The following is a 27,399-nucleotide window of genomic DNA, read 5'->3' on the forward strand; positions in this document are numbered from 1 at the left end:
AAGCAGTGGAGCAATATCCCAGTTTGACTGCAGGAAGATCAGCGTGGGAGGCGTGACCATGAAGTGCCGAAGTGAGAGAAAACGGGACCAGGGAGACTTATTTTGAGGCCACTGTGACAGTTCAATGAAAGATAAGGAAGAGCTAAACTGAGATAGTAGGGATGGAGAGTGGGGCAGAGGAGAGAATCATTGTTCTTTGTCATCATCAGCTTATCCTTCATCATTTTCATCACAAATATTACAGGTAGACTTCTGTCTCAACTCCTTCCTTTTACACACGGCCCAGAGAGGGAAAGAGACTTTTCTCAGGCCACACAGCAGTTCAGTGACTAAGGTGGGACTTGCATACAGAAATCTTGACCCCTTTCCCACTACTTTTCCTAATCCCTTGTACACCTTTAAGGGCAGGAGGAGGAGAACCGAGCTGAATCTGCCATCAGGCAGTCTCTGCTCTCCTTGGAGAAACTCTAACTTAGACTCAGCTCTGACAGGATTTGGGATTAAAATGTGTGAGAACTGGAGCAGTCTGCTCAGAGCCAGGGACCAGGGGGCATTCAGAGTGGAGGGTCCCAGGCTTGGTTTACGAGCTGCTGCTGCTTCTCAAGCACTTTCCCAGACCTCTGAGAAGCATTGTGGAATCAGTCAAAGATGTTGGCTTCAAATGTGAGAAGAGTCACATCACTGCCCTGTGAGAGTATGGACCTGGCTCACCGGCACATGGAGAGTTTACTGAATCTTGACTGAGTGCCAGACACAGTGCTAAGTGCTTTAATGATCCCTCTCCCCAGATTCTCACAGGGATACTATTTTATGGATAAACTGAGCCTGGGGAGACTTAATGCTTTTTCTAAAGTTAGTGACAGAGCTGAGGCTCGAATCCATGACTGGCTGACTCCAAAGTCCTGTGCTTTTAAGTAGTACACTGTGTTCGCTTCTTTCTTTCTTTCTTTTTTGTTTTTCTTTTTTGTGTCAGTTCCTTTTATTAATAACGTCTCATACTTATTAACTGCTTTTGACTTTACAAAGCACCCTCACATTAGTTTTGTTCGATGAAGTTCTATGAAAGGGCAGATTCTTATCTCCATTGGATAGACGTGGACATTAAAGCCCTAACAGCTCAAGTTCCCAGCACTAGTTACTGGCAGATGCAGGATTGATAATAACAGTGCACATAATACATTGAGATGTTACCACATGCAAGGGATGATGCTAAGTTCTTTATGTGTGTTGTTTTATATTTACAATAATCCTGTGATGTAGGTTCTATTATTCTCATTTTACAGTTAGGCAAATTAAGGCATGCACAAGTTAAAGTACTGTACCTGACGTCACACAGCTAGTAAGTGGCAAAGCTGGGATTTGAACCCAAGATGTTAATGCTAGAGCCCATGCATTTAGCTACTAGACTACACCATCCAGAATCTCCCAGATTTGTACTGAGCGACACTTTTGTGATACCTCAATGCCATCAGCTACTGCCTCTGGCTGCTGTTATGTTCCTGTGGGTTTGTAGATACCCACAATTAGCAGGAAATATTAAAACAAGGCAAAGGAGGGGGGTGGGATGAATTGCGAGACTGGGCTGGACATATATACACTATTGATACTATGTATAAAATAGATAACTAATGAGAACCTACTATATAGCACAGGGAACTCTACTCAATGCTCTGTGGTGACCTAAATGGGAAGGAAATCCAAAAAAGAGGGGATATATGTATACGTATAGCTGATTCATTTTGCTGTACAGTGGAAACTAATACAACATTGTAAAGCAGCTATACTCCAATAAAAATTAAAAAAAAATAAAAAATAAAAACGGGCAAAGGACAAAAGGCTTCTGCCCCAGGTCCAGCAGTCTACGAGTACTCTTACATCGTTCCTGATTTGCCCCTTGAATTTTTTTTTTTTTTTTTTTTTTTGGCCACGTCGCACAGCATGTGAGATCTTAGTTCCCTGACTAGGGATTGAACCTGCACCCCTGCAATGAAAGCACAGAGTCTTAACCACTGGACCACCAGGGAAGTCCCTGCCCCTTGGATTTGACCCATTGTCTGCTCTACACTCAAGTACAGAGCTGGCAGACTCCCTGGATCCTGACCATTGCGTCCTTGGCTCCAGTTGCCTGCTCCATGCCTTCAGCCTCTCCTGAGTCACCACCCTGCCTGTTGCATTCTCATTTGGATCGCACATAATCAGGGCTACATTTGTTGTGAAGAACTGCCGATGGTTTGGACAAGTGGAGCGGAGCCTCTTTGTTTATCTTCAGGGGATCACTAAAGCCCAGCGTGAGTTTAATAATTACATAAAAATGCTAATTGCAGCCACTTTTATTGGATGTCTAATGTTTGCTAGAATTTTATATGCATTGTATCTCTAAACTTTTCATCAGCCTAGCACACTGAATATTATTATACTCATTTTACAGGGGAGGAAACTGAAATTCAGAGAGGTTAAACAGAGCGTAAGTGTCTTGCCCAGAGTCCCATAGCTAAGCTAGTAGGTGCTAGAGCAGGAATGTGAATCCACGACTGTCTGGCTCCCAATTTCACATTCTTTTGACAATTGCATGCTGCCTATTTCCTTTTTTTTTGGCCACTCTGTGAGGCATGTGGGATCTTAGTTCCCCAACTGGGGATTGAACCTGTGTCCGCTGCAGTGGAAATGTGGAGTCTTAACCACTGGACCACCAGGGAATTCCCTCTGTTTCCTTTTTTTGAAAACCAAGTTCCTAGATGGGTAGGTGAAAGAAACATAGTAGACACAGTATACTGGAATCTCACTGAGCCCATGTGACGGGTTGGCTCATACATATCCTCATAGTCAGTATAAGATGGGGAACTTTGTATTGTGATGCTAAACTGAGGTGGATCTGTAACTGGTTGCCGAAGGATGCAAATTGAAGCGTGGGTATTAACCTGAAAAGAGGAAAGAGGACAGTATTGGCAGTACAGGGCATAAAAGTGAGACATGCCACTAGTGAACTTGGAAATACGGAAAATAAGTTTGATCTCTGCGAGTTAAACTAACAGGTGAACATGCAGCAAAGAAATTTGGCAAGGCTCAGCGTAATCACAAACCCATGTGTAATCTCAATGATTTAGAACAGGCCTGTGTTTGTAATTTATTAAGTGGAACCCTAATTTATTGTATTATGTCTTTTTTTTTTAAGGGTTTTTGCAGCTTTGGAGCTTTTTTTTTTTTTAATTATTTATTTATTTTGGTTGCCTTGGGTCTTAGTTGTGGCAAGCAGGCTCCTTAGTTGTGGCTTGAGGGCTCCTTAGTTGTGGCTCGTGGGTTTCTTTGTTGTGGGTGGCCGGCTCCTTAGTTGTAGCATGCAGCCTCCTTAGTTGTGGTATGTGAACTCTTAGTTGTGGCGTGCATGTGGGATCTAGTTCCCTGACCTAGGGATCGAACCCGGGCCCCCTGCATTGGGAGCGTGGAGTCTTAACCACTGCACCACCAGGGAAGTCCCTATTGTGTCTTGTTTAGAGAACTATTTTATAAACATATTGGAGACCTTCATTCGGTGGTATAAGAAAGGGCAGTTTGATGAGCAGGAATTTGGCAATTGGTAGTCTAGCATCATCTGAAGGATAGGGTCACACTGCTTGGGGGAACACCAACTTTTTTTGTATCTGAAAAGAGGGTTTCTGTGTGGTGAGGAGGGATGGTTTCTTAGACCTCTCTCTGGCCTGGATGAGATTTTCCTCAAGACTGTCTACCTTCTTTTCCTCCAATTTGGTATGTCAAAAGCAACTTTTGATTTGTTTCCCTGGTATTCAACGAATGGCAAGGGAGTGCTTTCATGGAGGACACAAGCATGCTGTTATTGGAATGGAAAGCCCCATCATAAAGTAAAATAACTTCACGGTCTTATTTACCCACTTCAGTCTTTTGTGGCTTTGATTGTCATTAGTCAGCCTTCCTGAATCTGATCTGATGGAGAGCCAACCCTGGGATGCCATAAATTCACGACTGTGATGCCTCCCATGGTGGTGTATTGGAGAGAGTCATCCAGCAGATGATACCAAGGCTGCCTATAATCCCATTTTCTGCCTCTTAATAGACTCTATGGCATGTGTGAGGGCTCTCTCCCTGGCTTCCTCTCGGTCTGCAGTTTACCAAGGCTTTGGGAGTGTCAAGATATGTCTAAATGGATGGCCCTTAATAGACTTTTTCTTGGACTTCCTAAATCCCAGAGTGTAAATGGCCTAGCATTAGCTGTGTAGACAGACTGAACGTGTAATGGAAAAAGCAACAACAAACAAGGATCTCATCCACAATATTAACCAACCTCACGCAATATTCAGTAATAAACCTAATGAGAAATGTGTGATTTGTGTGTGTGTGTGTATATATATATATATATATATTTATATATATACACACACACATACACACACAACGAAATGCTTCTAAAGCTTTACTGAAAGGCATAAAGGAATACCTATATAAATGGAGAGACATACCACATTTATATAATATTGTTAAGATGTCAGTTCTCTACAAGTGAATCTATAAATTCAATGCAACCTCAATCAAAATCTGAGGCAATTTTTATAGGCATCAACAAGCTGATTCTACAGTTTGTATGGAAGAGAAAATGGACTGGAAATGACAAGAAAACCTTATTAAAGAAGAACAACAGAGGACTTTCTCTACCAGATATAGAAATACAGTGTTAAACCATAGTAATTAAAATAGAGTGGAAACAGATAATAGAGCAATGGACAATAAACTGAGACTAGAAAAAGATATATGTATGTGTGTGTGTGTGTGTGTGTGTGTGTGTATATATATATATATATTTAGTTTCTGAGAAAGGTAGCATTTCTGATCAGTGGAGAAATAATGGCTACTTAAGAATAATGCTGGAAAATTACTATTTAATCAGAGAAAAATAGAGTTAAACCATCACCAAATACTTTACAGCAAACTAAACTCCAAATGGATTATGGAGGTATATGTAAAAGAAGAAACTTATATTATTCAAAATGCCCATTATGCAAAAAAAGAAAGAAAAAAAGCAAAGATACTCAAATCCACTAGGAATCTGGAGTGAAAATTAAAAATGACAGTGAAGTACCATTTAAAAAATCCCATTTGGTAAAATTTAAAAGCTTGATAATATCTTGAGTTGGCAAGGATAAAAACACTGTTGTGGGAACAATTATTGAAGCTTCTTTGGGAGCAAGTTGGGCAATAATATTTGCCAAAATAGTGCAGGTCCTTTGATAAAGTAATTCCACTTCTGTAATATATCCTAAGGAAGCATGCAAAGAGTCATGTGCAAGACTATTCATTGTGGCCCTTGTTTGTAATAGTGAAAGCTGCATGAACCTACAGGCCCATCAGGAGACAAGTGGTTAAATACCATGAAGTGATGTTATGTCCAGAGCGTGGAATTTTACAGGCGGGCCGTAAATCTGGAAATACTGATTAAAATCATTTTGTCACATACTGAATGTAATAATAATAAACCATTGTTATGTTTCCAAATTTGAGGGTGTGTAGAATGTTAAGAATGAGGTAGACCTGTATGTAGTGATGTGGAAAGATTCCAAGACATGGTGAAGTGAAAAAAAGCAAATTGTATTGCACAATCCTATTTAGACAAAGATGTGTAATAACGAAGGGATGTATCGACACATTCAAGGAAAGAAGACCAGTAAGACATACACTAAAGTGTTTTCTGCAGTGGTTAACTCAGATGGGACGGGGGAGAGTGCAAAGCAGGGGCATTCCTGTTTCTCTCTCTCTTCTCTTTTTTACTGGATTTACTACAAAACTTGTTTTCATCTGTTGCTCATATACTTTAAAAAAATGTTCCAGAGTTTTGCTGTCCATAAGCATAGTGTCAGTCAACACTGACTTGTTACCTAAACTGAAATGTCTTTTTTTTTTTTTTTTTTTTGGCTGCACCTAGTTCCCTGACCAGGGATCGAACCCATGCCCTCGGCAGTGGAAGCTCAGATTCTTAACCACTGGATTGCCAGGGAAGTCCCTAAACTGAAATGTCTTTGAGGTAGTGTGTGTAGAAATGATTTTAGGGTTCTGAAGAGGTCCCCAGAGCTACCTTGCGGGGGCCGATTGAGGAAAAGGCCAAGGCATTGAGATTTCTGGCTTCTGTTCCACTTCCTCCAGAACAGCCCATTTTCAAAAATCAGTCTGTTAAAGTGCTGCATAAGATTCACCTTAAAAATGGACTGTGGGGCTTCCCTGGTGGCGCAGTGGTTGAGAGTCTGCCTGCCGATGCAGGGGACGTGGGTTCGTGCCCCGGTCCGGGAAGATTCCACATGCCGCGGAGCGGCTGGGCCCGTGAGCCATGGCCGCTGAGCCTGTGCGTCCGGAGCCTGTGCTCCGCAACGGGAGAGGCCACAGCGGTGAGAGAGAGACCCACGTACCGCAAAAAAAAAAAAAAAAAAAAAAGGACTGTGGTGGTGGGCTGCTGTTAAAAACAATGCTTTGAAGCCCACTAACCCAGAGTAAGGATGAGCATGGCCCTGGTGCGCTCTGCTCTAAGCACTCCTGAGGGTCTGGGTTCATTGCTTGGCCTTTCAGCTCAAGGTGGAAATTGACATGCTGGCTGTACTCGGAGAGCACCCTAGATGGGAAAGGGACTGAGAACTGGGGAGAATGGCCAAGGGAGCCAGGCATGGCCAGGGAGCGAGAGGACTGACCTCAGTTATTGGAAGGGCTGTCAGGTGCAGAGATTGGTTCTCTGTGGCCCCAGGATCAGAATGAAAGCCATGAGCAAATGGAGATGTCAGAGGTGTCCCAAGATGAAGTGGGCTGCCTGGCGGGGTGCAGGGGTTCCCATCACTGGAGGTATGCAAGCAGAAACTACAACATTTGTGGCAGAGGTTCTGACAAGAGATGGGGGTTCAAACTGGAGAACCTCCAATGTTAATTCTCTCTGCAAATATTGATTGAGCTCCTATGGTCCAGGCAAAGTACTGGGCACTGGAAATACAGGGATGATTGAGAAAGACAGGGTCCCCACTCTCAATAAAAAAGCAAACAAAACAACAAACTAACAAGCAAACTTTTACTTTTTAGGTATTACTCTGAAGATAATAGAACATGATGCGACAGTGACCGGAAGGGGGGACATTTTTAGATAGGGAGTCAGGGAAGGACCTTCTGAAGAAATATCTGAGCTGAGACCTGAAGGATGAGAAGGAACCATTCATGCAAAGATTTTTCTGGGCAGAAGGAGCTGAGCGTAGTAAAAGGATTAAGCAGGTGTTGCAGGATTTGAAGCAGGGGAATGCTGTGATGTGATTTAGGGTTTAAAAGGCACTATGGGAAGTGGTAGAGAAGGGGAGGAAGGGAGGTGGGGAGGCCGGTTAGGAGGCTGTTTCAGTCAAGCAGGATAGAGATGGTGCCAAGTTGAACCAGAGTTGACAGCAGTAGAGTTGGAAAGAAGTAGATGGATTTAAGTTTTATCTTCTATGATTCAAAAATCAGTTCATTCAATCAACTGATTCCAATTCATTCAATCAGTTGATTCGATTTAGTCAATTGATCCCAGAAGTAGGCTGGCATTCAGAAGTGACTGCTTCCTAAACAATGTGTTAACTTTTATGGTTGGACATAGGGGGCATTTAACCTCCTCGCATGGTAGCTGTTTTCGTAGATCCTGGGGTCTCACTTGCAAATATCCACAGGGATGGACAGCCAACGGCTTCTCTCAATACCAGTTCTGATAGAATTGCACAGATCCTACTTGTTAGCCAAACCAGAGTGCAGGAGACCAGGATGAAGTCATGTCCTCCCACGACCCTGACATCCCCTTGGCTCTGCAGCCTCTCCTCTTGCCCCACACTCAGCAGGTGGCCTAGGCCAAGAGCAGGGCACCAGGATTCAGGCAGCCTGGGGATAATAACTGGTGATGGTGTTTATTGGCTGGAAAAGCTTGGGTGAATTAAGCCTCTCTGAGCTTCACTTTCCTCATCTGTAAAATGGGATTGTTGTGTTATATGAAATGATCCCCATGCTTTGCTAACCACGGATGCCTAGTTTTTAGAACAGTGCTCAGTAAATGACAAATGACGCCACCACCACCTCACCTTCCCTTTATAGCAGAGCTTTTTGAAAGAATTATCTTCCTACTGTCTTCACTTCCTTTTGTCTTGTGCTTTCGTCGTGCCCCTGAATCGCATTCTCTAATTTCATACATGCTCCCCTCCCCCATCCTCCATTGCCAAACCCATTGGATGAGATTTTCTTTTCTTACTTGACTTGTCTCCTCTTTTACTGCTGTTGAACACACACCAGCTTTTAAAACCCCTCTCCTCTCTGGGTCATTCTACAACGCCATTCTCTCCTGGAAGGTTTTATTTTATTTATTTATTTATTTTAAACATCTCTATTGGAGTATAATTGCTTTACAATGGTGTGCTTGTTTCTGCTGTATAACAAAGTGAATCAGCTATACGTATACATATATCCCCATATCCCCTCCCTCTTGCGTCTCCCTCCCACCCTCCCTATCCCACCCATCTAGGTGGTCACAAAGCACTGAGCTGATCTCCCTGTGCTATGCGGCTGCTTCCCACTAGCTATCTGTTTTACATTTGGTAGTGTATATATACTCTCTCACTTCATCCCAGCTTACCCTTCCCCCTCCCCGTGTCCTCAAGTCCATTCTCTACATCTGCGTCTTTATTCCTTCCTGCTCCTAGGTTCTTCAGAACCATTTTTTTCCCTCTTTCTGACTTACTTATTCTCTGTGTTCCATGGCTTCCTGTGCATACCTCTGTAATCTCACTCATCATATTGCGGTATTCTCTTTGATTTCCTTGTCCACCTTCTCCAATAGACTCCTTGAAAGCAGAGACCTGCCTGGCTCCTGTTTACTTCTGGGGCCATGGGAGGATTTTACTTTTCTTCAGGTGGGGCCATGTGGCTTCCTTTGGGTAGTGAAATGTGAGCAGAAGTGCTATATGTCACTTCTGGGTGGAAAGCACTTACTTGCCGGTGTGCCACCCCTTAGTGCCTTCTTCCTCTCACAGCAAATGTGAAATCGCCTGTTGATGTGGAAATGCAAGGCTCAGCCACGACGTGGAGGACAGTAGTCCTGGAGCGTCCCCCAGATCTGTAGCAGACTTTAGGTGAGTGATACATCGGTCTTTGCTGTTCTAAGACACTGGGATTTCAGGGGTTGTTTGTTGCTGCAGGAAAGCCTAGCCTAATATGAGTAAAACGGATCTATATCCTTACAGCCTGTTCAGCACGTACAGTATAGGACCTTAAAAACGGAGGTGGAAACAATAAATGAATAAATAAGGAACAGAAGGAAAAAAACAACTAGAAAGACATTTCCTTAGGCTTATGTGTTGGAGTCCTTGGCTGACTGGTTCAATAGTTAGTAATCCTTTACATTTCTGTAGCATTCATGAAGGGCTCTCATACCCACTTCTTGTGTATTCCTACACACCATTCTTAGAGCCAGGTGCCAAGGGGGAGCTGAGTCTCAGTGGTATTAAACTGTGGCAGAGCTAGAGCTCAAACCTTGCTCTGTTGTTTCCTGGTTCAGGGCTCTGTCTATTGCCCCCCTAATATTGACAAATAAGGCCAAACGTGTGGACGGTAGTTGCATAGGCCATTGCCAATCGTCAGGGGTCCTGGCCACAGTGTGCCTGTCTCTGTGCCAGGCTAGCCCGGCCCTTGGCAAGAGAGGCTGGAGCACACGTCCTCATAATGGAAATGCTGAGATTCATGCCCAAAGGACGTCAAGACCCACACACACAGATACTCACACACACATGCACACACTGTCTCTCTTTCACATCTGCTGACATTTAGTTCCACATGAATTCCAGCTGTCTGCATGTCCCCACGTGTGCACACTCACACGTACACCTGAACACATGTATCGACATACTCGTACACATAGACTGTTACACATTAAATATTCTTTCACTTATTCACGTGTTCTTGTATTTACGCACATTCACATGCACATGCATACAGACATATTGCTGGCTCAGATGCTGCTACATACTTAAGTATGTGCTTCACAAATATCCTTACACAATTACCTATGTGAAAATAATACCCTTCATGCATTTTCACTCTTAAGCACTTTCACGTAGTCCTACGTATATACGCAGATACATGCACATCCTCACTACACACATTCACACGTGCATTTATAACCACAGAAGTACACATACTTATGTTCATACCTGTACGTGGTCAGATACATCTCTCTCTGAGGTTACCTGTCTAAATCTGTTCAAACTAGCGTACACATATACAGAGGCCAATGTGTACATTTGCACAAACACATGGTCCCACAATATACACATGCACACACATGCTCCATGACGTATAGATGCTGCAGAGCACACACTTAGGGGCACTCGTAAGCACACGTGTCAAGACAAGCTGGATGGTTCCCTCTAGGTCCTAGCTCCAGATCTTTCTCTTGTAGAGTGCCCAAAGTTGCTGCTCTAGGCCAGGACTCCCTTCCCTCTTCTCCCTCGTCCATTCCTGTCCCTGCTTCTACCTTCATCTCACTGCATAGACTCAAAGAGAGTCGCTGGAAAGGTCAGATGAAGGCCAGCCAGACTCAGCCCTCCCCTCGTCAGGAACGGATAGAGAACCCTGTTGCTTTGCTGGCTGCCTTCTCTGCTCTCAGCTCTGGTGAATAAAGCCAGGCTCTGAGAGGCAGACAGTCAGGCCTGGGGACTCCAGCTGTTTACAGAGTGGCTCTGCACTCCTGTTGCCCTTAGAGAACAGACACAGCCTGGAAAGTTTCTGACATTGGGACTATGTCCATATTACCGTGGACCCAGGGTGCACGACCAGCTCTTTGTGTGGCTGGTGAGGCAGAGCCCTGGGATGAAAGTCTGGGGGCCTGGGCATGTCTGTTCAATGAAGTTCCCCTTTAGCTCTAACTTCTTTATGATGAAAAGAAACAAGCAAGGGCTGGGTAATCCCAAACATCCGGAAATTAAATGTTTATATTTGGCTCAGGAGAACGTGGGGTTTGGGGTGATATAGATCTGAATTCAATTCCCACTTCTGCTACTGATTAGCCACATGTCCTTATGCAAGTGACCTAACCTGAGCCTCAGTTTACTTATCTGTAAAATGGGGATAACATGTCCTGCCTCATGGGGGTTGTTGTGAGGTCTACATGAGATGAAACATGTGGAAGTGCTCTGCATACTGCTTGGCACACAGTAGCATTTAATGTGTGGTTGTTGCCCTTGTTACTATATTTTTTTGTTTTTGTTCTTGTTTTTGTTTTGCGGTACGCGGGCCTCTCACTGTTGTGGCCTCTCCCATTGCGGAGCACAGGCTCTGGACGTGCAGGCTCAGTGGCCATGGCTCACGGACCCAGCCGCTCCGCGGCACGTGGGATCTTCCCGGACCGGGGCACGAACCCGTGTCCCCTGCATTGGCAGGCGGACTCTCAACCACTGCGCCACCAGGGAAGCCCTGTCTAAACATTATTGATCTCCACTCCAGGGGGCCATCTCTCTGTGCTCCCCTTGTTGGTTATCTCCATTTTCATTACTTACTATTTTCTCCTGAGGCATGCTGAGCCTACCATGATTTGAGGTTGGATTTCCACATTTGATAACGCTTAGGTTGTTGCTTAAGTGTGCTTTGTGGGCCTGGGGTCCCTCAGTTTCCCCCGTCTGTGCTCTTCAACGTTCTGGCAGTTACAAGGATTGGATCTTAATCCCTGCCCAGTCAATAACTAGTTCTGGGACGTGATGTCACCAAATCTCGGTTTCCTCTGCTGTAAATTGGGGAATAGTGTGTCTGCCATGTCTGCTTTGTAGAGTGGTCATTACAGTAAGTATTTGGTGAAGGGATCAAGTGAGAGAATGAGTGTGAAAATGTGTTGAAACTTACTAGTGGCATTTCATGATAATAACTGACATGCATTGTGTGTGTACTGTGTGTCGGACCCTGCACTTAGCACTTCTGTGCCTTATCTCCTAATCCTCACAGCAGGTCACAAGGTGGCTGCTATTGGTCCCCTGCTCTGCAGATGAGGAGGCTAACTTAGGCTACCTTGTCCAAAGCCACAGAGCTGAGCCTCAGATTTTGTTTGGGCATGGAAGACTGTGTCCTTACTGCTGTACTGTCTGTAGAAAGCAGCATGCAGCAGGAATGAAGTCTGGAAAGGTAGACAAGAGATACCAGAGAGGGGTAAGGCTCAGAGAAGTCTAGGAATTGCTCAGGATCACACAGCTAATCAGTGGTGGCTTTGGGGCTTCAGTGCCCAGAGCCTCCATCATCGCCACCATCATCATCATCATCGAAAACATTTAGAGCACTTAACAAAGCATTTACTGTGATAAACACTTCCCTGCACATAATCTCCATCCATAATAACTTGAGGAGGTAAAAAAAAAAAAACAACTTGGTGAAGTAGTATGATGTTAATCACCCCTGGGATTTTACATACAACGAAGCTGAGGCTTAAAGATACGAACCAAATCAGCTTCTTACATATAGTGAGTGAACCCAGGTCTACGTCACTTCAGAGTCTCGGCTTTTAACCACCACACAAAATAAGGGCAAACCACGACGCCTGTAGTAATCTGTAACAAGGAAATAGATCTCTGTGTGACAATTACAGGGAAACAGGTGGGGGTGGCCTTGGAGTGCAGATATGTACACCTGTCCTCAGATAACCAAGTTCTTAACATAAACGGGTGGCCCGTGACTTAGTTTGATGACTCTTTACCATTTCAGAAGAAGAGAGGAAGTGGCAACACTCACTGCACAGGGCCTATGAATAATGTAGATGTCAATGCACTTCTGATTTGGGAGGGAGAAGAAGAAAAGCAGAGAAGTTCACTAGAAGCTCTAATAAGATATCCATTGACAGAGTGGAAAGACTTGGCTTTCGAACCTGGAGGCCCAGTGAAAAGCAGCCATGCTGGTTCCTAGTCGACAGGTGGGACCATCTCCATATGGAGATAAAAGGCCTATGAGTTTTAGGGAATTGATCGCTTTTCCTTTGGATGTGGGCAGGGTCTCTTGACCATATTAAGACAGACCTCTCTGCAGGAGCATAGATTTTGGACCATTTGGCCCATGACATACGGAGCTCAGTGATTTTTGCCAGTTTGGGACTAGAAGGTTAGATCTAATCTCCATAAATGTTTAGGACCAAATAATGGTTTGAATCAATAGACAGTATATCTGATTTGGCTTATTTGTTTTAGACAATGACTGAGACCTGTTATTAGATCACTGTGCCAGCTGCCGAGGTTACCACAGGAAATGAGACAAGATTCTGTCCCCCAGAGAACTGACATTATAGTGAGAGGAGGGACACACGAGCAGACTGTGAGAGTGTAGGTGCAGTTGGTCAGTGCTGTTATGGGAATTGTAGCACGTGTCACAAGAATGGGTAGAAGGGACCCATCACAGGCTTAGGTCAAGCGCACACATGAGCTCACACACGTGTACACACGTGTTAGAGTGTGAAGCCTTCCTGTGGAGGTCATTCCTTTTTTTTTTTTTTTAAAGAATAGCTTTATTGCTTTGCCAGGCAAAGGGGGACACAGAGGGCTCCTGCCCTTGAAAACTATATGTCCCCTTGCAGAGGTCATTCTAAGCGGAGAGTTAAGGGACCCTGGAGGCTGGCAGTGGAAAGGAGGCTGGAGCGGGTGCTCTGGGCAGAGGCCTCAGCAGCATCAAGAGAAGGCTGAAAAACAGAGGGCGAGCATGGCCCGTGTGGAGAACGCCGGACAATTCCATTTATCCAGAATGGGAAGCAAGAGGGAAGAGATGCAGCCGTGCAGAATCAGAGGGGCCTTCTAAGCTTAATGCTGACGGGGAGGGGGTTCCACAGGGAGGCGTTAATGCAGGGGACTGGCGTAGTTAGGTTTGTATCTTAGAAAGACCACGGTGTGAGGAAGAATGGATTGGAGGCGGGCAAGATGCAAGTCTTGGGACGCTTTGCAGTAATGTGGGCCAGGCACCATGGAAGCCTGAGCTGGACCAGGGTCAGGCGGACATAGGGGAATGGGTGGTTTAGAGGATTTCAAGGCAGGAACATCTACAGGCTTGGTGATCGACTGGCTGCTTCTGCCTCTGCTCATAAAGAGATGATTGAAACTGCCTTAATTATTTTCTCACAAGCTAGATTGCTCCCTTCAAAACAACTATAATTGATTTTTTGTTTTCAAGGATTGAGAAAAAAAAATTGAAAGTAGCATTACATTTAGTTATAATCACTAATGTAAGATTTACTCTTTGTAGAGATGAGAAAAACATAGAAATACTGAAGGATATGAAATCATGCATAAGTCTACGATCCAGGGATAATTGCTGTTAACATTTTGGTATTTTTCCTTCTAGTCTTTTTTTGTAGAATAACTGATTTACTTTAAACTTTTTACTATGGGAATTTAAAAATACATACAAAAGTAGAGAGAAGAATCAATATACCCATTTTAGCTTCTGTAACCAGTCTTCTGCTATTGCACAGTTGAATTTTAAACTTAAAAGCAGGTCTTTACATTTGCTTTAATCTAAAACTTTCACCTGTTGATAGAATTTTGCTTTTGTAATCCTGAGTGTTTAGCATGTGCTAGCCCAGCTAGCTCTTTGGCCATTTTCAGATGTATGTCTTTCCCCAAAACATTGACTAGGACAGTAAAAATGTCCAAATCCCATAGTATACCACTGAAGACGTGAAAAAACACCAGATTTTCCACCTCCTTGGGGAAGACCAGCACAGAGGGTAGATATTTCAGGGAGAGAGATATCCCGAGCAGGAAATAGCAGCTTGTGTTTTGACTCACTCACCATAGTTGTCTCAGCAATGGAACCAAAGCTGTTGATGAAAATGTTGCAGCTCACGTTCACCGGGGGCCCTGCCAATCAAGAGAGATTCCTGCTTAGTTCCAAGGCCAAGAAGAAATCCCCAGGATAGGACCAGTTTGTGGGATTTTGACTTCAGGGATGGATCCCCCTTGGTGGAGGAGACCCTTGCTTGACCTGCACCCCACCCCCGAGCAGCGGGGACTCCCAGCCACATTGCTATGCCAGATTCCCTGGTCCCCAAGTGAGCACCAGGTATAGAACACCAGAGGCTGAGCCGGGATGTACTTTCATTAACAGGATAATTCATCATCCTGCCATATGGTTGAAATCCCTTCCCCAAACCCCATTGGCTGCCTTTTAATTTGCGGCTGCAAGGTTACAGCTACAACATTTGGAGGCCATCTTGGGAATCGCAAGGAACAGCAAGTTCTTTGCCTTGAACTTATGAACCAAGAATGATTGTCTGAAAGGGCACTGATGGGAATTACCAGCTGCGGTATCCAGAGGGAACCTCAAAGGAAGTCCATGAGTCTTTGTTAAATACTTTCCAGGCAAGCTTTTTGAATACTACTGCAAGGGCAGGAAGGAAGTGGAGGAATATGTGCTCTTTGGAATCTCATTGCTAGAGGGACCTCTGTCCAATTGAAGCCCAGTCTCTTCATTTTATACTATTAATTACAGCAGCTACCATTTACTGAGCAGGTTTTGCTGTTGTGCTGAGAGTATTACTAACATTATCTCATTCTATCCTCTCAACAACTCCATGAGAAGACATGGTTATTCCCTCCATTTTACAGATGAGGAAACAGAGGCACAGAGAGGTTATTTGCCCACGGCTACACAGCTAGTAAATGGTCAAGCTTGAGCTCAGATTGATCTAATTCCAAAGCTAGTGGTCTTAATGGCTATACTTTTTGAAAGAGGTTCAGAGAAAGGAAGGGGCATGCTCAAGGTCACAGAGTGGCAGAATCCAGGATTTTAAGCACTGGGCTTCCACATGTGCTGAGAAGAGGGCCGGCATAAAATAACCAGGGAGGGATGTGAGAACGTTGGTAAGGGTCATAGAAGCAGTAGGAGTCCAGGTGTGAGAGAGGTTCTGAAGAGTGAGGCATTAGGGAAGACCTCATGAAGGTGATGACCTTGAGCTGACCTTGAAGGTGGGAGGACTTGGATAATAGGTCATAATCCTTCACTTGAAGATTGTGACATGCCATTTGTGAATTTTTTCAGGTCCACTTTCTTGTTGATCCCCATGAGGTCCTGAGGTTGGCAGGGCAAAGTTACTGTCCCAGCTTCGTAAGTGGAGCACAGAGAGTTTTAGTAACTCACCTGGGCTTATTTACCCAGCAAGTGGTGGAGCCAGGACTCAAACCCAAGTTTTCTGATACCCACTTCTCTCTGTCCCTCTTGAAAAAGTAGCCCAAGCATTTCACCCAAACTCAGCCAAGACTTCCTTCTTTTCGGAAATCCTGGTGTATAGGAAGGGACTCAATCCTGCTGTGAGAATCCAGGTTTTCCTTCCAAGGGATTGCCAGGATTCCTGGGTTTTAGACATAGCCCCAAGCTCTCCCTGGCTCTTTGCCCTGAGACACGCCCCTTCCCTTTTCTGGGTTGCAATTTCCCCATCAATTTGGTAGAGTAGATCTTGATCTGGGCAGTCATTCTCAGCTCCATGGGGTTGCAATTCCCTTATGGAAGCTACCCATTTGAATTATGATGTTACTGTATAGAATTTCAGGGCTGGAAGGTCTCTCTCTTTTTCTTTTTCTTTTTTTTTTAAACATCTTTATTGGAGTATAATTACTTTACAATGGTGTGTTAGTTTCTGCTTTACAACAAAGTGAATCAGTTATACATATATCCCCATATCTCTTCCCTCTTGCATCACCCTCCCTCCCACCCTCCCTATCCCACCCCTCTAGGTGGTCACTCGGTGCTTTGGAAGGTCTCTTAAAAGTCACTTAATCTATTGCTTCCGAAACTGAGGTGCAGACAGGATTGTCTGCCGTAGCATCATCTGGGAAACTTGTTAAACTACAGATTCCTGGGCCCAGCCCCAGACCCAGTGAACCCAAACCTGTGAGGATTAGCCCAGAGTTTATTTGTTTAACAAGTGACTTGGGTGATCCTCACACAGAGCCAGGTTTAGGAACCGCTGCTACCCATGCAAGACTTAGCACTTGATCACCTCCAGCAGTGGGGAACTCATTTCGTCTCGAGCAGCCCTTTCCATAGTTGGATGGCTCTGCTTGCTAAAAACTTCATCCTTATGCTGAGCGGGAATCTGCCTCCTTGGTCACTTTCACCCAAACAAAGGCCCACTAGGGTTTTCTTCCCCTCATTTAGACTCAGATCCAGGTTTTTCTTTTCATTTAGCTTCATACCATTAAGATGCCCCAAAAAGTTACTGCCTTTGCCTTGAAATGACGTGCACAGAGTTCCCACCCAGGCCCTGCAAGTGTCTGGTGCTGTGACTCCCATATAAATTAGATCCTGATTTATGTGTGCGAGAGGACGCCAGCCAAAAATGATCCCATGGGGAGCTGTGGTTCATTGAAATAAATCTGAAATTAAATTATCCTCAAGAAAATTACAATCTGGCTGCCTTTGGCAGCAGCATAATGTATATATTTCATTAAATATTAAAGTTTAACTTTGCTTTTGTGTATATGTTTGCATTGGGCTGTGCCCCTGATCCTGGGAGCCATTGTGACATGCAAAGTCTTAGTGAAGATACACAATACCGAAGCTGACGGGGCCTGGTCCTACTGGACCATTGTACAGATGCAGAGACAGAGGCCCAGATATGTCAAGTGATTTACTCTGGGTCACAGATATCAGGGAAGTAGTGGGAGGGTTAGAATCCAATTTTCGAGCTCTTTACTTCAGTATTACGAGTTGCATTGCCACTATGTTCTGCAGACGGAGGCTGCTCTCCCCGTCCCCCCTATCTTTTTTTTTTTCTTTTTTCAGGGTTGGATCTCATCTTTATTGAACATTTTGATATTTTGCTCATCGTGCCTTCTATGCATTAGCTTTGATTTTTCTTTTTTTTTTAACATCTTTATTGGAGTATAATTGCTTTACAATGGTGTGTTAGTTTCTGCTGTATAACAAAGTGAATCACTTATACGTACACATATATCCCCATATCCCCTCCTTCTATCTAGAGAGTCAGGAGCAGGCAATTTCCGGTGCTTGAAGGAACCTGCTGTGTGATTAATCACGCTGTGGAGTTTTCAAAGCAGGCAGGCCTCTCTTCCTGTTGTGTCGGGGTCATGGGGCCTACTTGGCCTGGCCTTTTCAGGAGCTCTGTAGTTTGCGGGGGGCTTTTGGGAATCTCATGTGTGCCTGGGTGGAAGCATGAAAGAGGCCATGGGGCTCAGGGGCAGGGGTCCCCTGCAACCAGTGTCTCAGCCCTCACCATAGGGAGAGTAGAGAAAGCTTGCTCCCTACCTCCTGGGGTGAGGTTCCAAGAAGCTGCACTTGTTGCTCAAAGCCCACATCGTCGAGGGGATTGTAGGGGTTAGAGATAGTGCAGGGTTGCGAGAGGACTAAGAGATTATCTAGTCCTGTATATTTTGGGCCCAAGTGCTTGGAATAAGGTTTTCAAAGCGAGGAGGGGAAGGGCCCCGATTCAATGGTCTTATAGTCTGGGTGAAATTTTATTTCTTAAACATGTTCACTGCTAAGTAAGTAAGTAAATAAATAAACGAATCAGGAAATAAGCAAATAAATAAATCAGTAGTATTAGAGAATTGAGTCAGAGCAGCTAGCTGGGTTAAATTCCCCGGTCTTGGCAGTGTGACTTGGGGAAGTCACTTAACAGCTCTACTTAGCATATTTGTGGGGTCATTCGTTCATTCATTCATTCATGACAGACTTATTGAGGGCCTTCTTTGTGCCAAATACAGTGGTATGCACAAAGGATCACTAACACATGAACCCTGGATGCACCCACGTTCCGCAAACGAGCAGAAGACCAAGGCACTTCTACTCAGGCTGGAGTTCCAAGAGAGCCCACCAGGGGGCGGACTGGGATGGAATTCCTGGAAACTGCTGCAGATGCAACCTGGTGGTCAGTTCTCTGGTGTGTTTGATTTGGCCAATGGTGTTTCAAAGATGTGATTTAGCTGCGAACTTAGAAGATTTCACATAAACCCCCCGACTTAAGTCTTATCTTGGAAGGTCCGCTGCCCAGGGCCTGCATTCCTACCTGGCAGCTCTGGGCAGGAGCTGAGAAGCGGCAGCCCTTAGAGGAGCCTGTGCTTTCTGGTTTTCTCTGCTTATCCCCAACCCACTTCAATCATGTACCATATCTGCCGGGCCCCTCTGGGTGTTGGGGGTGTTTGAGATTGTGACCCTGGTGAAGGGCTTGGGTGCTGACTTATCTGCCCTTGAGGGAAGAAAGTTTATGCTAACGATCCTGGAGGATAACGGCCTTAGGAGCAAGGCACCTTGAGGTAAACAGGGCTGGGAGGTGGGCCCCCAAACAAACCTCACTGCATTTCCCAGACTGTTTTCTGTTTGCAGAGCGCTTTGAGAAGGGGACTTACAGGGTGGGGGACAGAGTGAGCAGATATTAGGAAGCTGTTACCAGCTGTCACATCCCTTGTTTGGTCTTGGACTTGAGCCAAAAGGAACAGTGAGGAAGGGCATCTGGAATCAAGAATTGATTAGGAGGTTGGCTGTGGGTCTTTGAAATAAGATTTTTGCAGGGGTGCTAGGAGGAAGGTCAGAGTCGCAGACTCCCAAGGAGGTCCTTAAGACTGTGCCTGCAGAAAACCTGCCCAGCAGTTAGAGATGGTTAGAGCCTCCTAAGGCATCAGTGGACAAAGGGAACTGGTCCGCTCTTGATGTAAGACATTAAGATCTCGTAGGACTGTGAGCTGAAAGAAACTTCCCAAATCGCTTCAGTTATGGTTTGTAAATTGGCTACCCCACAGGGCATATCTGGCTCCCAAACGTGTTTTGTTTGAATTTACATGTTTTAGGATCCAAGAAGTTTCACGTAAATCTTGATTTCTGGCTCTCGTTGGACTTTTGGATGGTCTGGCAACATGGGACCCACATTCCTGTAGGTTAACTACTCGCTGGGGCTAAGGAGGGGCCGCCCACTTTCGAGGGGACTGCTCCTCTATTTCTCCATAGTCTCTCCCTATCTCCTTATTAGGCATTTGAAATTGAGACTGTGATTGGGCAAGAGAGTTCCAAAATTATTTGTTAATCCAGGGGAAGCTTTCAGTGGATGGATGGTAGTTGGAAGCTTCTCATGTAAGACGAATAAAAGTGCAGCTGCTTGGGGGAGAAGCAAGGGTGGGCTTGCTCATCCCGTCCTCTGTTTCTCCCTTTTGGGACACAGGGTAAAAGCCTCAGAACTCCATGAAGCATAGTTTAAAAACCACAGAGACAGCCAACTCCATGCCTGCGGAGAGGAGACTGTGAGGCCCAGCAAAAGCAAGAGGCTTATCTAAGCTCAGAGAGTAATTTTGTGCCCGAAGCAAAACTTGAACCCATTTTTCCACATTCCACATTAATCTCTTGTCCATTATACCGGAGCTAGCAAGTAGGTTTAATTCACGTACTGACTCTGGTAACCAGAGATACTGTTGAGTTGGACTCTCCGAGCCTTTGTTTGGTCTTGGTGAATTGACGAACAGTATCTGCCTCGGGTAGAGGAAAGAGTCATGGAATTCATACCCTGTATATATCATCTGCATACAATTCCATGCGGCTCGCTGCCACAATCTAGGAAAGCAGACCCCTGGGGCTCTGAAAGGCAAGTTTATCTACCTTTAAAATTGGGCCTGATCCTGGCATCGTATCCAGAGGTCCTCCCCATTAGCTTATCCAGGAAATCCGAGGGTGACATAGACTTGGGTGCGGAACGGGCCGCTTCAGCCTCCTTAGAAGCAGCAAGGCTAAGAAAGGAGAGAGAAAGCAGAGGGTTAATGACGGCCCTTTCTCACACTGTGATCAGATCCCAGTCTTGCTCAGCCCCTGTCGCTTACCCAGCCATAAGAGCCACTAGAGAAATAGGTGATAGGAGTCCTTAATGAGGTAAGGCCCACGCTACCTTGTTTACCCAGCCTAAGTATTAGCCAGCGTGGGGTCCTGGCAGGCAGCCGAGTGTCTGATTGATGCTGAGAAGCTGCTGACTCTTTTAAGGCTGTATCTCTAAGGTTTAGGGCAATCACAGTTGGCTGCTGGTTTCCCTGGGAGAGGAGATTGAAGGGTTAACCTCCCACTAGGTCCAGCCCTGTGCTTTGGGTGCCTGTACTTTCATAGGTCCGTGCAACAGTGCAGCCAGAAAGAATGTTAGAGATCAAATAGTCCAGCCTTTCCCCAAAGTTTCTCTTCAGAATCAGTTACTGATTTTCTAAAAAAAGATGCCAAAGTCAAATGCATTTGGGAACACAAATTGAATCAGGCGTCTTTACCTCGGGTCTTCTCAGAACCTGCAGCAAGTCTAGATCCTGTACTTATGGGACTATCTCATATACTTTCAGAATTGCTCAGCTGGGGGCTTCCCTGGTGGCGCAGTGGTTGAGAGTCCGCCTGCCGATGCAGGGGACACGGGTTCATGCCCTGGCCCGGGAAGATCCCACATGCCGCGGAGCGGCTGCGTCTGTCAGCCATGGCCGCTGAGCCTGCGCGTCCGGAGACTGTGCTCCGCAACGGGAGAGGCCACAACACTGAGAGGCCAGCGTACAGCAAAAAAAAAAAAAAAAAAAAAATGCTCAGCTGGGAAAACTGAGGCACAGCTAGTGAAGGAACTGACATAGGTCCCAGAGTCAATCAGTGGCAGCTAGCCTCAGTGTATCAAGAGTTGGGGGATTTGAAATCCGACTGCCGGGGATGCTACACGTTGTTTCTGTCACCCCCCCCCCCCCAACAAAGTAGTTATAGGTCTTCAGTTGTGCCACAGTAAGAATTATTGATATCTAAGAACAGCGGCCCTTCCCCTGCCACACTCTCAGAGGCATACAGATTCTTAGAACCGTCAAGACTGGAAGCTTAAGGGTTGAGGATCAATTATTTCTCAGTTGCTTTGGGCAACTGAGCTTCCCTGTCTTGAAATTATACCCAGGAGATAGCTGGAAGCTAGTGCAGCCCCGCTGTGCGTGCTGTAGGGCTGGTGCGTTGGAGGAAGTGCATGTATAGAGATGCCTGTGTGTGTCGCATAAAATGAGAGCTTCTGTCACCTAGCCAAGCAGGACGTCGTGTCCCTCAAGGGTTTGTACTGCCTGTCTTGTTCTTTGCCTCGGTTCCTTTTCTGATCTCAGAGTTGTAACTGTTTAAGTGATCCCCTCTAATGGGTGGCTCTCAAATCTCTCTCTCCACCCTGGCCTCTCCCTTAAGCCCCCTTTCTTCATTTGCAAACGCCTGGGGGTGGGGGGGGGGTGCGCGTGTCTATCTCGATGTCCTTCCAGGCCTCAAGTTCATGCCAAACCAAATGCCGCAGCTTCCGTCCCAAACTTGTTTCTCCAGACCACAGATGCCCAGGTGGCACCGACGTCATCTTCCCATTCTCTAGGACTAGACGCTTCAGAGCCGTCTAGTCTCTGTGTCCCCTCTCCTCTCGCGTCCCCTCACTCACGGGGGCCTTTCCTGTCTTGCACATGTTATCGCCATGCTACCTTGTCAGGTAGTTACTTGTGTTTGTGTTCCAAGACCAGCAATCGTGGTGGTTGTATTTATTGTTTGTTTATTTAATCTCCTACTGTGTCTACCACAGTGTGTCTCCCACATAACGTGCTCAGTGATTGCACAGTGAATGAACGAATGAATGATAGGCTACTTTAATTAATCAAATGTCCTGGTTAGTAGAAGTATTCATATATATACATACATGGACTAACAATTTTAAAATAATTAGACCATTATACCCACTAATGAAAAATAGTGAAATAATCTGTTATTCCTCTGAAGGTTCAGAGGTATTCCAGGATGATTTAGACACTCATGCTTAGTAATCTGAACGTTCCTTATTTATATCCTGAAGGGCTCGTTTTGATGAACAGAATGAGGGACAAATGCATTATCCTGTTTCTGTAGGTGTGAATATGGATATTTGTGAGTTTGTGTGATGTGGGTAGGTTTCTAGGTGTGATGTGTATGCACGTTATGTGAATAAATGGATGGATGTGTATGAATGTGTGTGGGGACTAGAGCATGCATGGGGGCATCTGTGGATGTACAGTGGATTGTGTTACAGAGATTCAGATACGCAAAAATGTGAAGACCTGTGTTCCTGTCAAAATATGTTGTTAAACGTGGTGTTTAGTGTGGGCATTTTTGTGTGTACATGTGGCATGTATGTGGACATGGGGTATAGCGTGTGAAAGTGTCAAATGCTTTCATGGCTGTATGTATGTGGTGGGTATATTATGTTTGTGTTACTGAAACGTACTGTCACATGTAATGGAGAATACTTCAAAAAGAGTGGAAAGAACAGGTGATTTGGAATCAATCCTGTCTCAGTCATTTACTAGCTGTGTGACCATGTGAAAATTACCTAGCCTCTCTGAACTTTGGTTGCCTGATATGTCAAAGAAGTTTTGCACAAGTAGTAACTGAGATAGCACAGGTAAAAAACACCAAGGATGGTTCGCCGTGTGTGTGTGTGTGCGTGTGTGTGTGTGTGTGTGTAGCAGTTGAGATTCAGGCTGGAGGTTCTTCTGGTCTCACTGCTGCTCTCAGCTGCACCATAGTCCCCACATGATGGGGAAGTCCTGCCAGATGCCTTCCATGGCCCACAGTTGGTACCACAGTCCCAGCCTTTTCTCCTTTCAGCACCACACCCATGGCTGCTATGTGGCTCTGGTGTGGCAAAGGGGACCACAGGCACGCAACTCGTGATTCATGACTTTGCTGCTGCTATGATTCACTTCTCAAACCACTCTAGGAGTGGCAGTTATGAAGCTTTCATAAGCTCCTGTTCTCTCTTATCCCCTCCTCTCAGATAGTAAGATTTGGGGACGTGGTACTCCCTCCCAGCAATTACTACAGCACAGCCATCTCTGGCCCTTAGGCCTCTTTAATAAGCCTGAATCCCATTAGGCAGTACAGTGAGAGAACGAATTCACCCCAAATTATCTGCTGCCATTTGCTATTAGCAAAATATGCCATTTAATATCTGAATACTCCACAAATCTGAAGCGTCATCTGGTTATTCTAGCTCACACATCTGCAGCAAGGTGTTTACAGTCTGGTCACCTGGCCATTGCCTCTTTAACAACCCTTGCATGGGGAGCTGAATTGGTGGGAATGGAGACTCCGAGAGGTTAAGTAACTGGCCTCAGGTCACACAGCACTCTAATAAAAGGATTAGAACTCAAATTTTCATGTCCTGCCTCATCCAAATGCTACAATGTATAGGAAAAAACTTTTATAACCTGTGAAGGGTATAGATCATGATAGTAGCTATTATTACTACTTGTTTGTGAAGCTCGTCGTGTTGTTATCCAAGAAAATCAAAACACGTATCCGACTGCCGGCAATCCCGACATACACAACTCTAATTTTCCCACATTTAAAAATGGGGAAGAAGTAGTTGTGACTTGTCGAACGGTCCTGTGTTTTGTCAGGTGATTCACAGCAGAATTCTTGGAAATTTTGAGATTCTCTAGTCTAGCCTCTCCCATGTAACGTGGACCAGTGGTTTCTTGGATATCATCATGTTCACAATTTTCACCCTGTTTCTGTACCACTTCTACTGTTAGTCACTTAAAAGTTTTCATTGAATTGTCTCACTTCTTTAAAAAAAAAAAAGAAACTTACTTCACTCTTCACAAACGAAAAACCAGTATTACTTGCCATAATAGAGGACAGCCATAACAGTGAGTACAGTGAAAACCAAACAGAAAGAGAAGTGTTTAAAAATCCTAGTTATATACTGTTGCTGGCTGAAGTCCCGAACCCGAGGCCTCCCCTCAGTTCCAGAGGAAGATCAGCTAGTGTAAGAAAGGTGTTAGAGCATAGTAACACGTAACTGAGACTTTTCTTCCCGAGATAATGAGAAGGACTGAAATAATCATTCTACGTTATTATGTGTTGAACGACCTAAAATCATCCCCCCATCCCTTACTGCCCTAGTCCAAAATTTCTCTAATTCTTTTTCAGATAAATTCTCCATTTGAATGTCAAAATAGCCATGCCTTTCCACTTGATGGTCATTGTACATTTCTGGCTATATTTAGACAGCACATTTTGCACAGAATTATTTCCAGGGCCCTCTCAAGTAAATCTATGCTTTGCGCCTTTGTGCAGAGAAAATATGCATCCAGGGGCCCTTTGTGCACATTTGGAGCCACTGCCTCTGGTGAGCTGAAGACTTTGCTTATAGACAGTAAGGTACTGGACACGGAAGCTGGGAATGAGTCCGAGAAATGAAACACGTGATTGTTAGGATTTGCTGACCCTATGAAAGTATTTGGAAATGATGCAAGTTGTTTCAGGGATTACTGAAATGTCATGTGGTGAATCAGACTTGGCTTAGACAGATTTGATTACTAGTCATTTTCAGAAGGACCGTAAGGTCTCCCGGGACCAAGCATTCTGTCCCTCGCTGAGAGGGCTTATGGGGATGGCTGCACTGACTGGACAGAGCCTTGAACTGTCTGTCGCCTTTTAGTGGGGGCATTTGTCACACTAGGAGACTTTGGCACTTAAAGGACCATCAGCTTTCACTCCTAATGACAGAGACTGTGGAAGAGTCCAGGGGCCGGTTCCACAGTGGCACTGGAGGCAAGGTGACAAAGATGAGGGGGAGCTTCGAGACCTTTGGTGAATCACTTCCCTTTCCAGCTTTCAGTTTCCCAAGCTATGAAATGAGGGGATTAGAATAATCTCTAAGAGTCCTTCTGGCTCTAAACCATCCTTCTAGTAACCGTTAATATTCCCTCTTCTTGTTTTTTTTCTTCTTTATGCATCTGGTCTTGGGACCTGAATTTGTCTGGACCCCTTTGGGGGAGTATGATTGTGTTCGTGTCTTGCTTCCTCTCCACGCAGTCTCCACATTTCTCTCCAGTGGAACAGCTCATTTCTCAGGGATTTGCTGGAAGACCGGCCAGATCAATGCTCAGATTCTCATTCTCTAGTTGCAGCATCGTTTGGAAATAGGGAATCAATATGCAGCTGTCAATCTGAATTTCAAATGAGCTGGGGTTGGCAGTGAGGCTAGGGAGAAACAGTTTCAGTTAGACCCTTCATGACACCACGCACCCGAGTTCACCATGGGCAGAGAAGTCAGGAGGTCAGGGGTGGGAACAAGGGAGGAAGGACGAAGTGAGGGGCAGAAGAGGGACTCCGAGGCTGAGGATAGCCAAGGGAGGGGTGCATAGGGCTGGGGGAGGGAGTCGGAGGTGCAGAGTGAGAAGAGAAGGGAGGTAGGAAGGAGAGAGGAAGAGGCAAGTGGAGGTGTCTGAGGTGTGGCCAGTACTGTAACCGAGGAAGTCTGTGAGCACAGAGGACGGGCACCCAACTGCACTTGGCGGGAGTGGGGTGGTCTCCAAGAAGCTTTGTGGCGAAAGTGGCTTTTACAGTAAAGTATGAAGGTTGGGTATGGAGAGTGTTTTGAGTAGAAGGAACAGCATGTATAAAGTCTAGAGGTGAGTGAGGACTTGGAGAATTAAGAGAAGTTTAGTGTGCGTGTGAGGAAGTGAAGGGGGAGTGAAGGAGAGAGAGAAAAAGGGCAAAGATGAGAGATGAGGATGGAACACTGAGTCTGCAAGGTTGGGAGTAGCCAGCGTTTGACCCCCTGTTCTATGTCCTTACGGTGCGTCTGAAAGTTAATGAAGATTGTGCCTCCTCAGTGCCTTTACAGGAAGAATAATCCATCTGGATTTCTCAGCTGTTCTCTGGTTAAATTGACTTGTGGCCTGGCCAAGCTTGGGAAATGCACTCTCCAAAGACACCTCCAAATGGTGGGTGTCCAACTTGGTTTCCAGGCAGTATGTCCTCTGACTTGGGCCAGAACATCCCCTTTGCCTTGGCAGGGAGGTAATATAATGAGCTGGTTTTTATTCCATGCAGAAAGTATTGTACCAAGTCAACTAGTTGGATGTTGTTTGAAGGTCTCTTCTTCCATGAGCATCTACTTAAGACACAATTTCACTGTGGAATAGAGGGAAAAACATGAAGTTTGGGCTGGGAAACGGGGATATAGTCTCGGCTCTGTATCTAACTTCCTCTCTGGTCATGGGCTAATTCTTTTTCTTTTCTCAGATGGTTCCCAGTTTCTTCATCTGTGAAATGGAAGTGTTGGATCAGATCAGGCATGGTAAACAGTTTTCCTTTGAATGATTGCTCAGAGCTGGGTTCTGGGGCCTGACCCAGCTGGGAAGGGTCGCAGGATGGATTATCAGGCTCTGTCAAGGGCCTAGATTGTGGAGTGGGGGGCTCCTCTGATCTCCAGGGCTCCTCTTGCTCTACAGTCCTCTCATCCTTTAAATTTATTACACACCCACTATCTGAATAAGGCACTGTGGAGGAGAGGCAGATCAATGTGTCACTGCCCACAGACGAGGCCCTCTATGTGGACCGGGTTTGTGTCTGTCTCATTCAGTGCCTGACAGGTAGTAG

At 45.3% G+C, this 27,399-nt stretch overlaps 2 protein-coding genes across 3 annotated transcripts in view; one reads left to right on the forward strand and one right to left on the reverse strand.

Moving 5' to 3' along the window:
* Positions 1–20,833, reverse strand: part of GLRA1 (glycine receptor alpha 1) — a 49,206-nt gene extending 28,373 nt beyond the window's left edge. The window contains exons 1-3 of the mRNA XM_033855073.1: positions 20,826–20,833; positions 20,608–20,735; positions 14,797–14,864 (exon numbers count right to left, since the gene is read on the reverse strand). Of these exons, the coding sequence (XP_033710964.1) occupies positions 14,797–14,864; positions 20,608–20,735; positions 20,826–20,833 (204 nt within the window). The remainder of the gene's footprint in view (positions 1–14,796; positions 14,865–20,607; positions 20,736–20,825) is intronic.
* Positions 9,132–27,399, forward strand: part of LOC117311880 (uncharacterized) — a 35,732-nt gene continuing 17,464 nt past the window's right edge. For both annotated transcript variants that reach the window (XM_073802732.1, XM_033855074.2), the window contains exon 1: positions 9,132–27,097. In XM_073802732.1, the coding sequence (XP_073658833.1) occupies positions 27,043–27,097 (55 nt within the window). In that variant the 5' untranslated portion in view covers positions 9,132–27,042. The remainder of the gene's footprint in view (positions 27,098–27,399) is intronic.

Source organism: Tursiops truncatus, chromosome 3 (genome assembly GCF_011762595.2).
Source record: "Tursiops truncatus isolate mTurTru1 chromosome 3, mTurTru1.mat.Y, whole genome shotgun sequence".
NCBI classification, from domain to species: Eukaryota; Metazoa; Chordata; class Mammalia; order Artiodactyla; family Delphinidae; genus Tursiops; species Tursiops truncatus.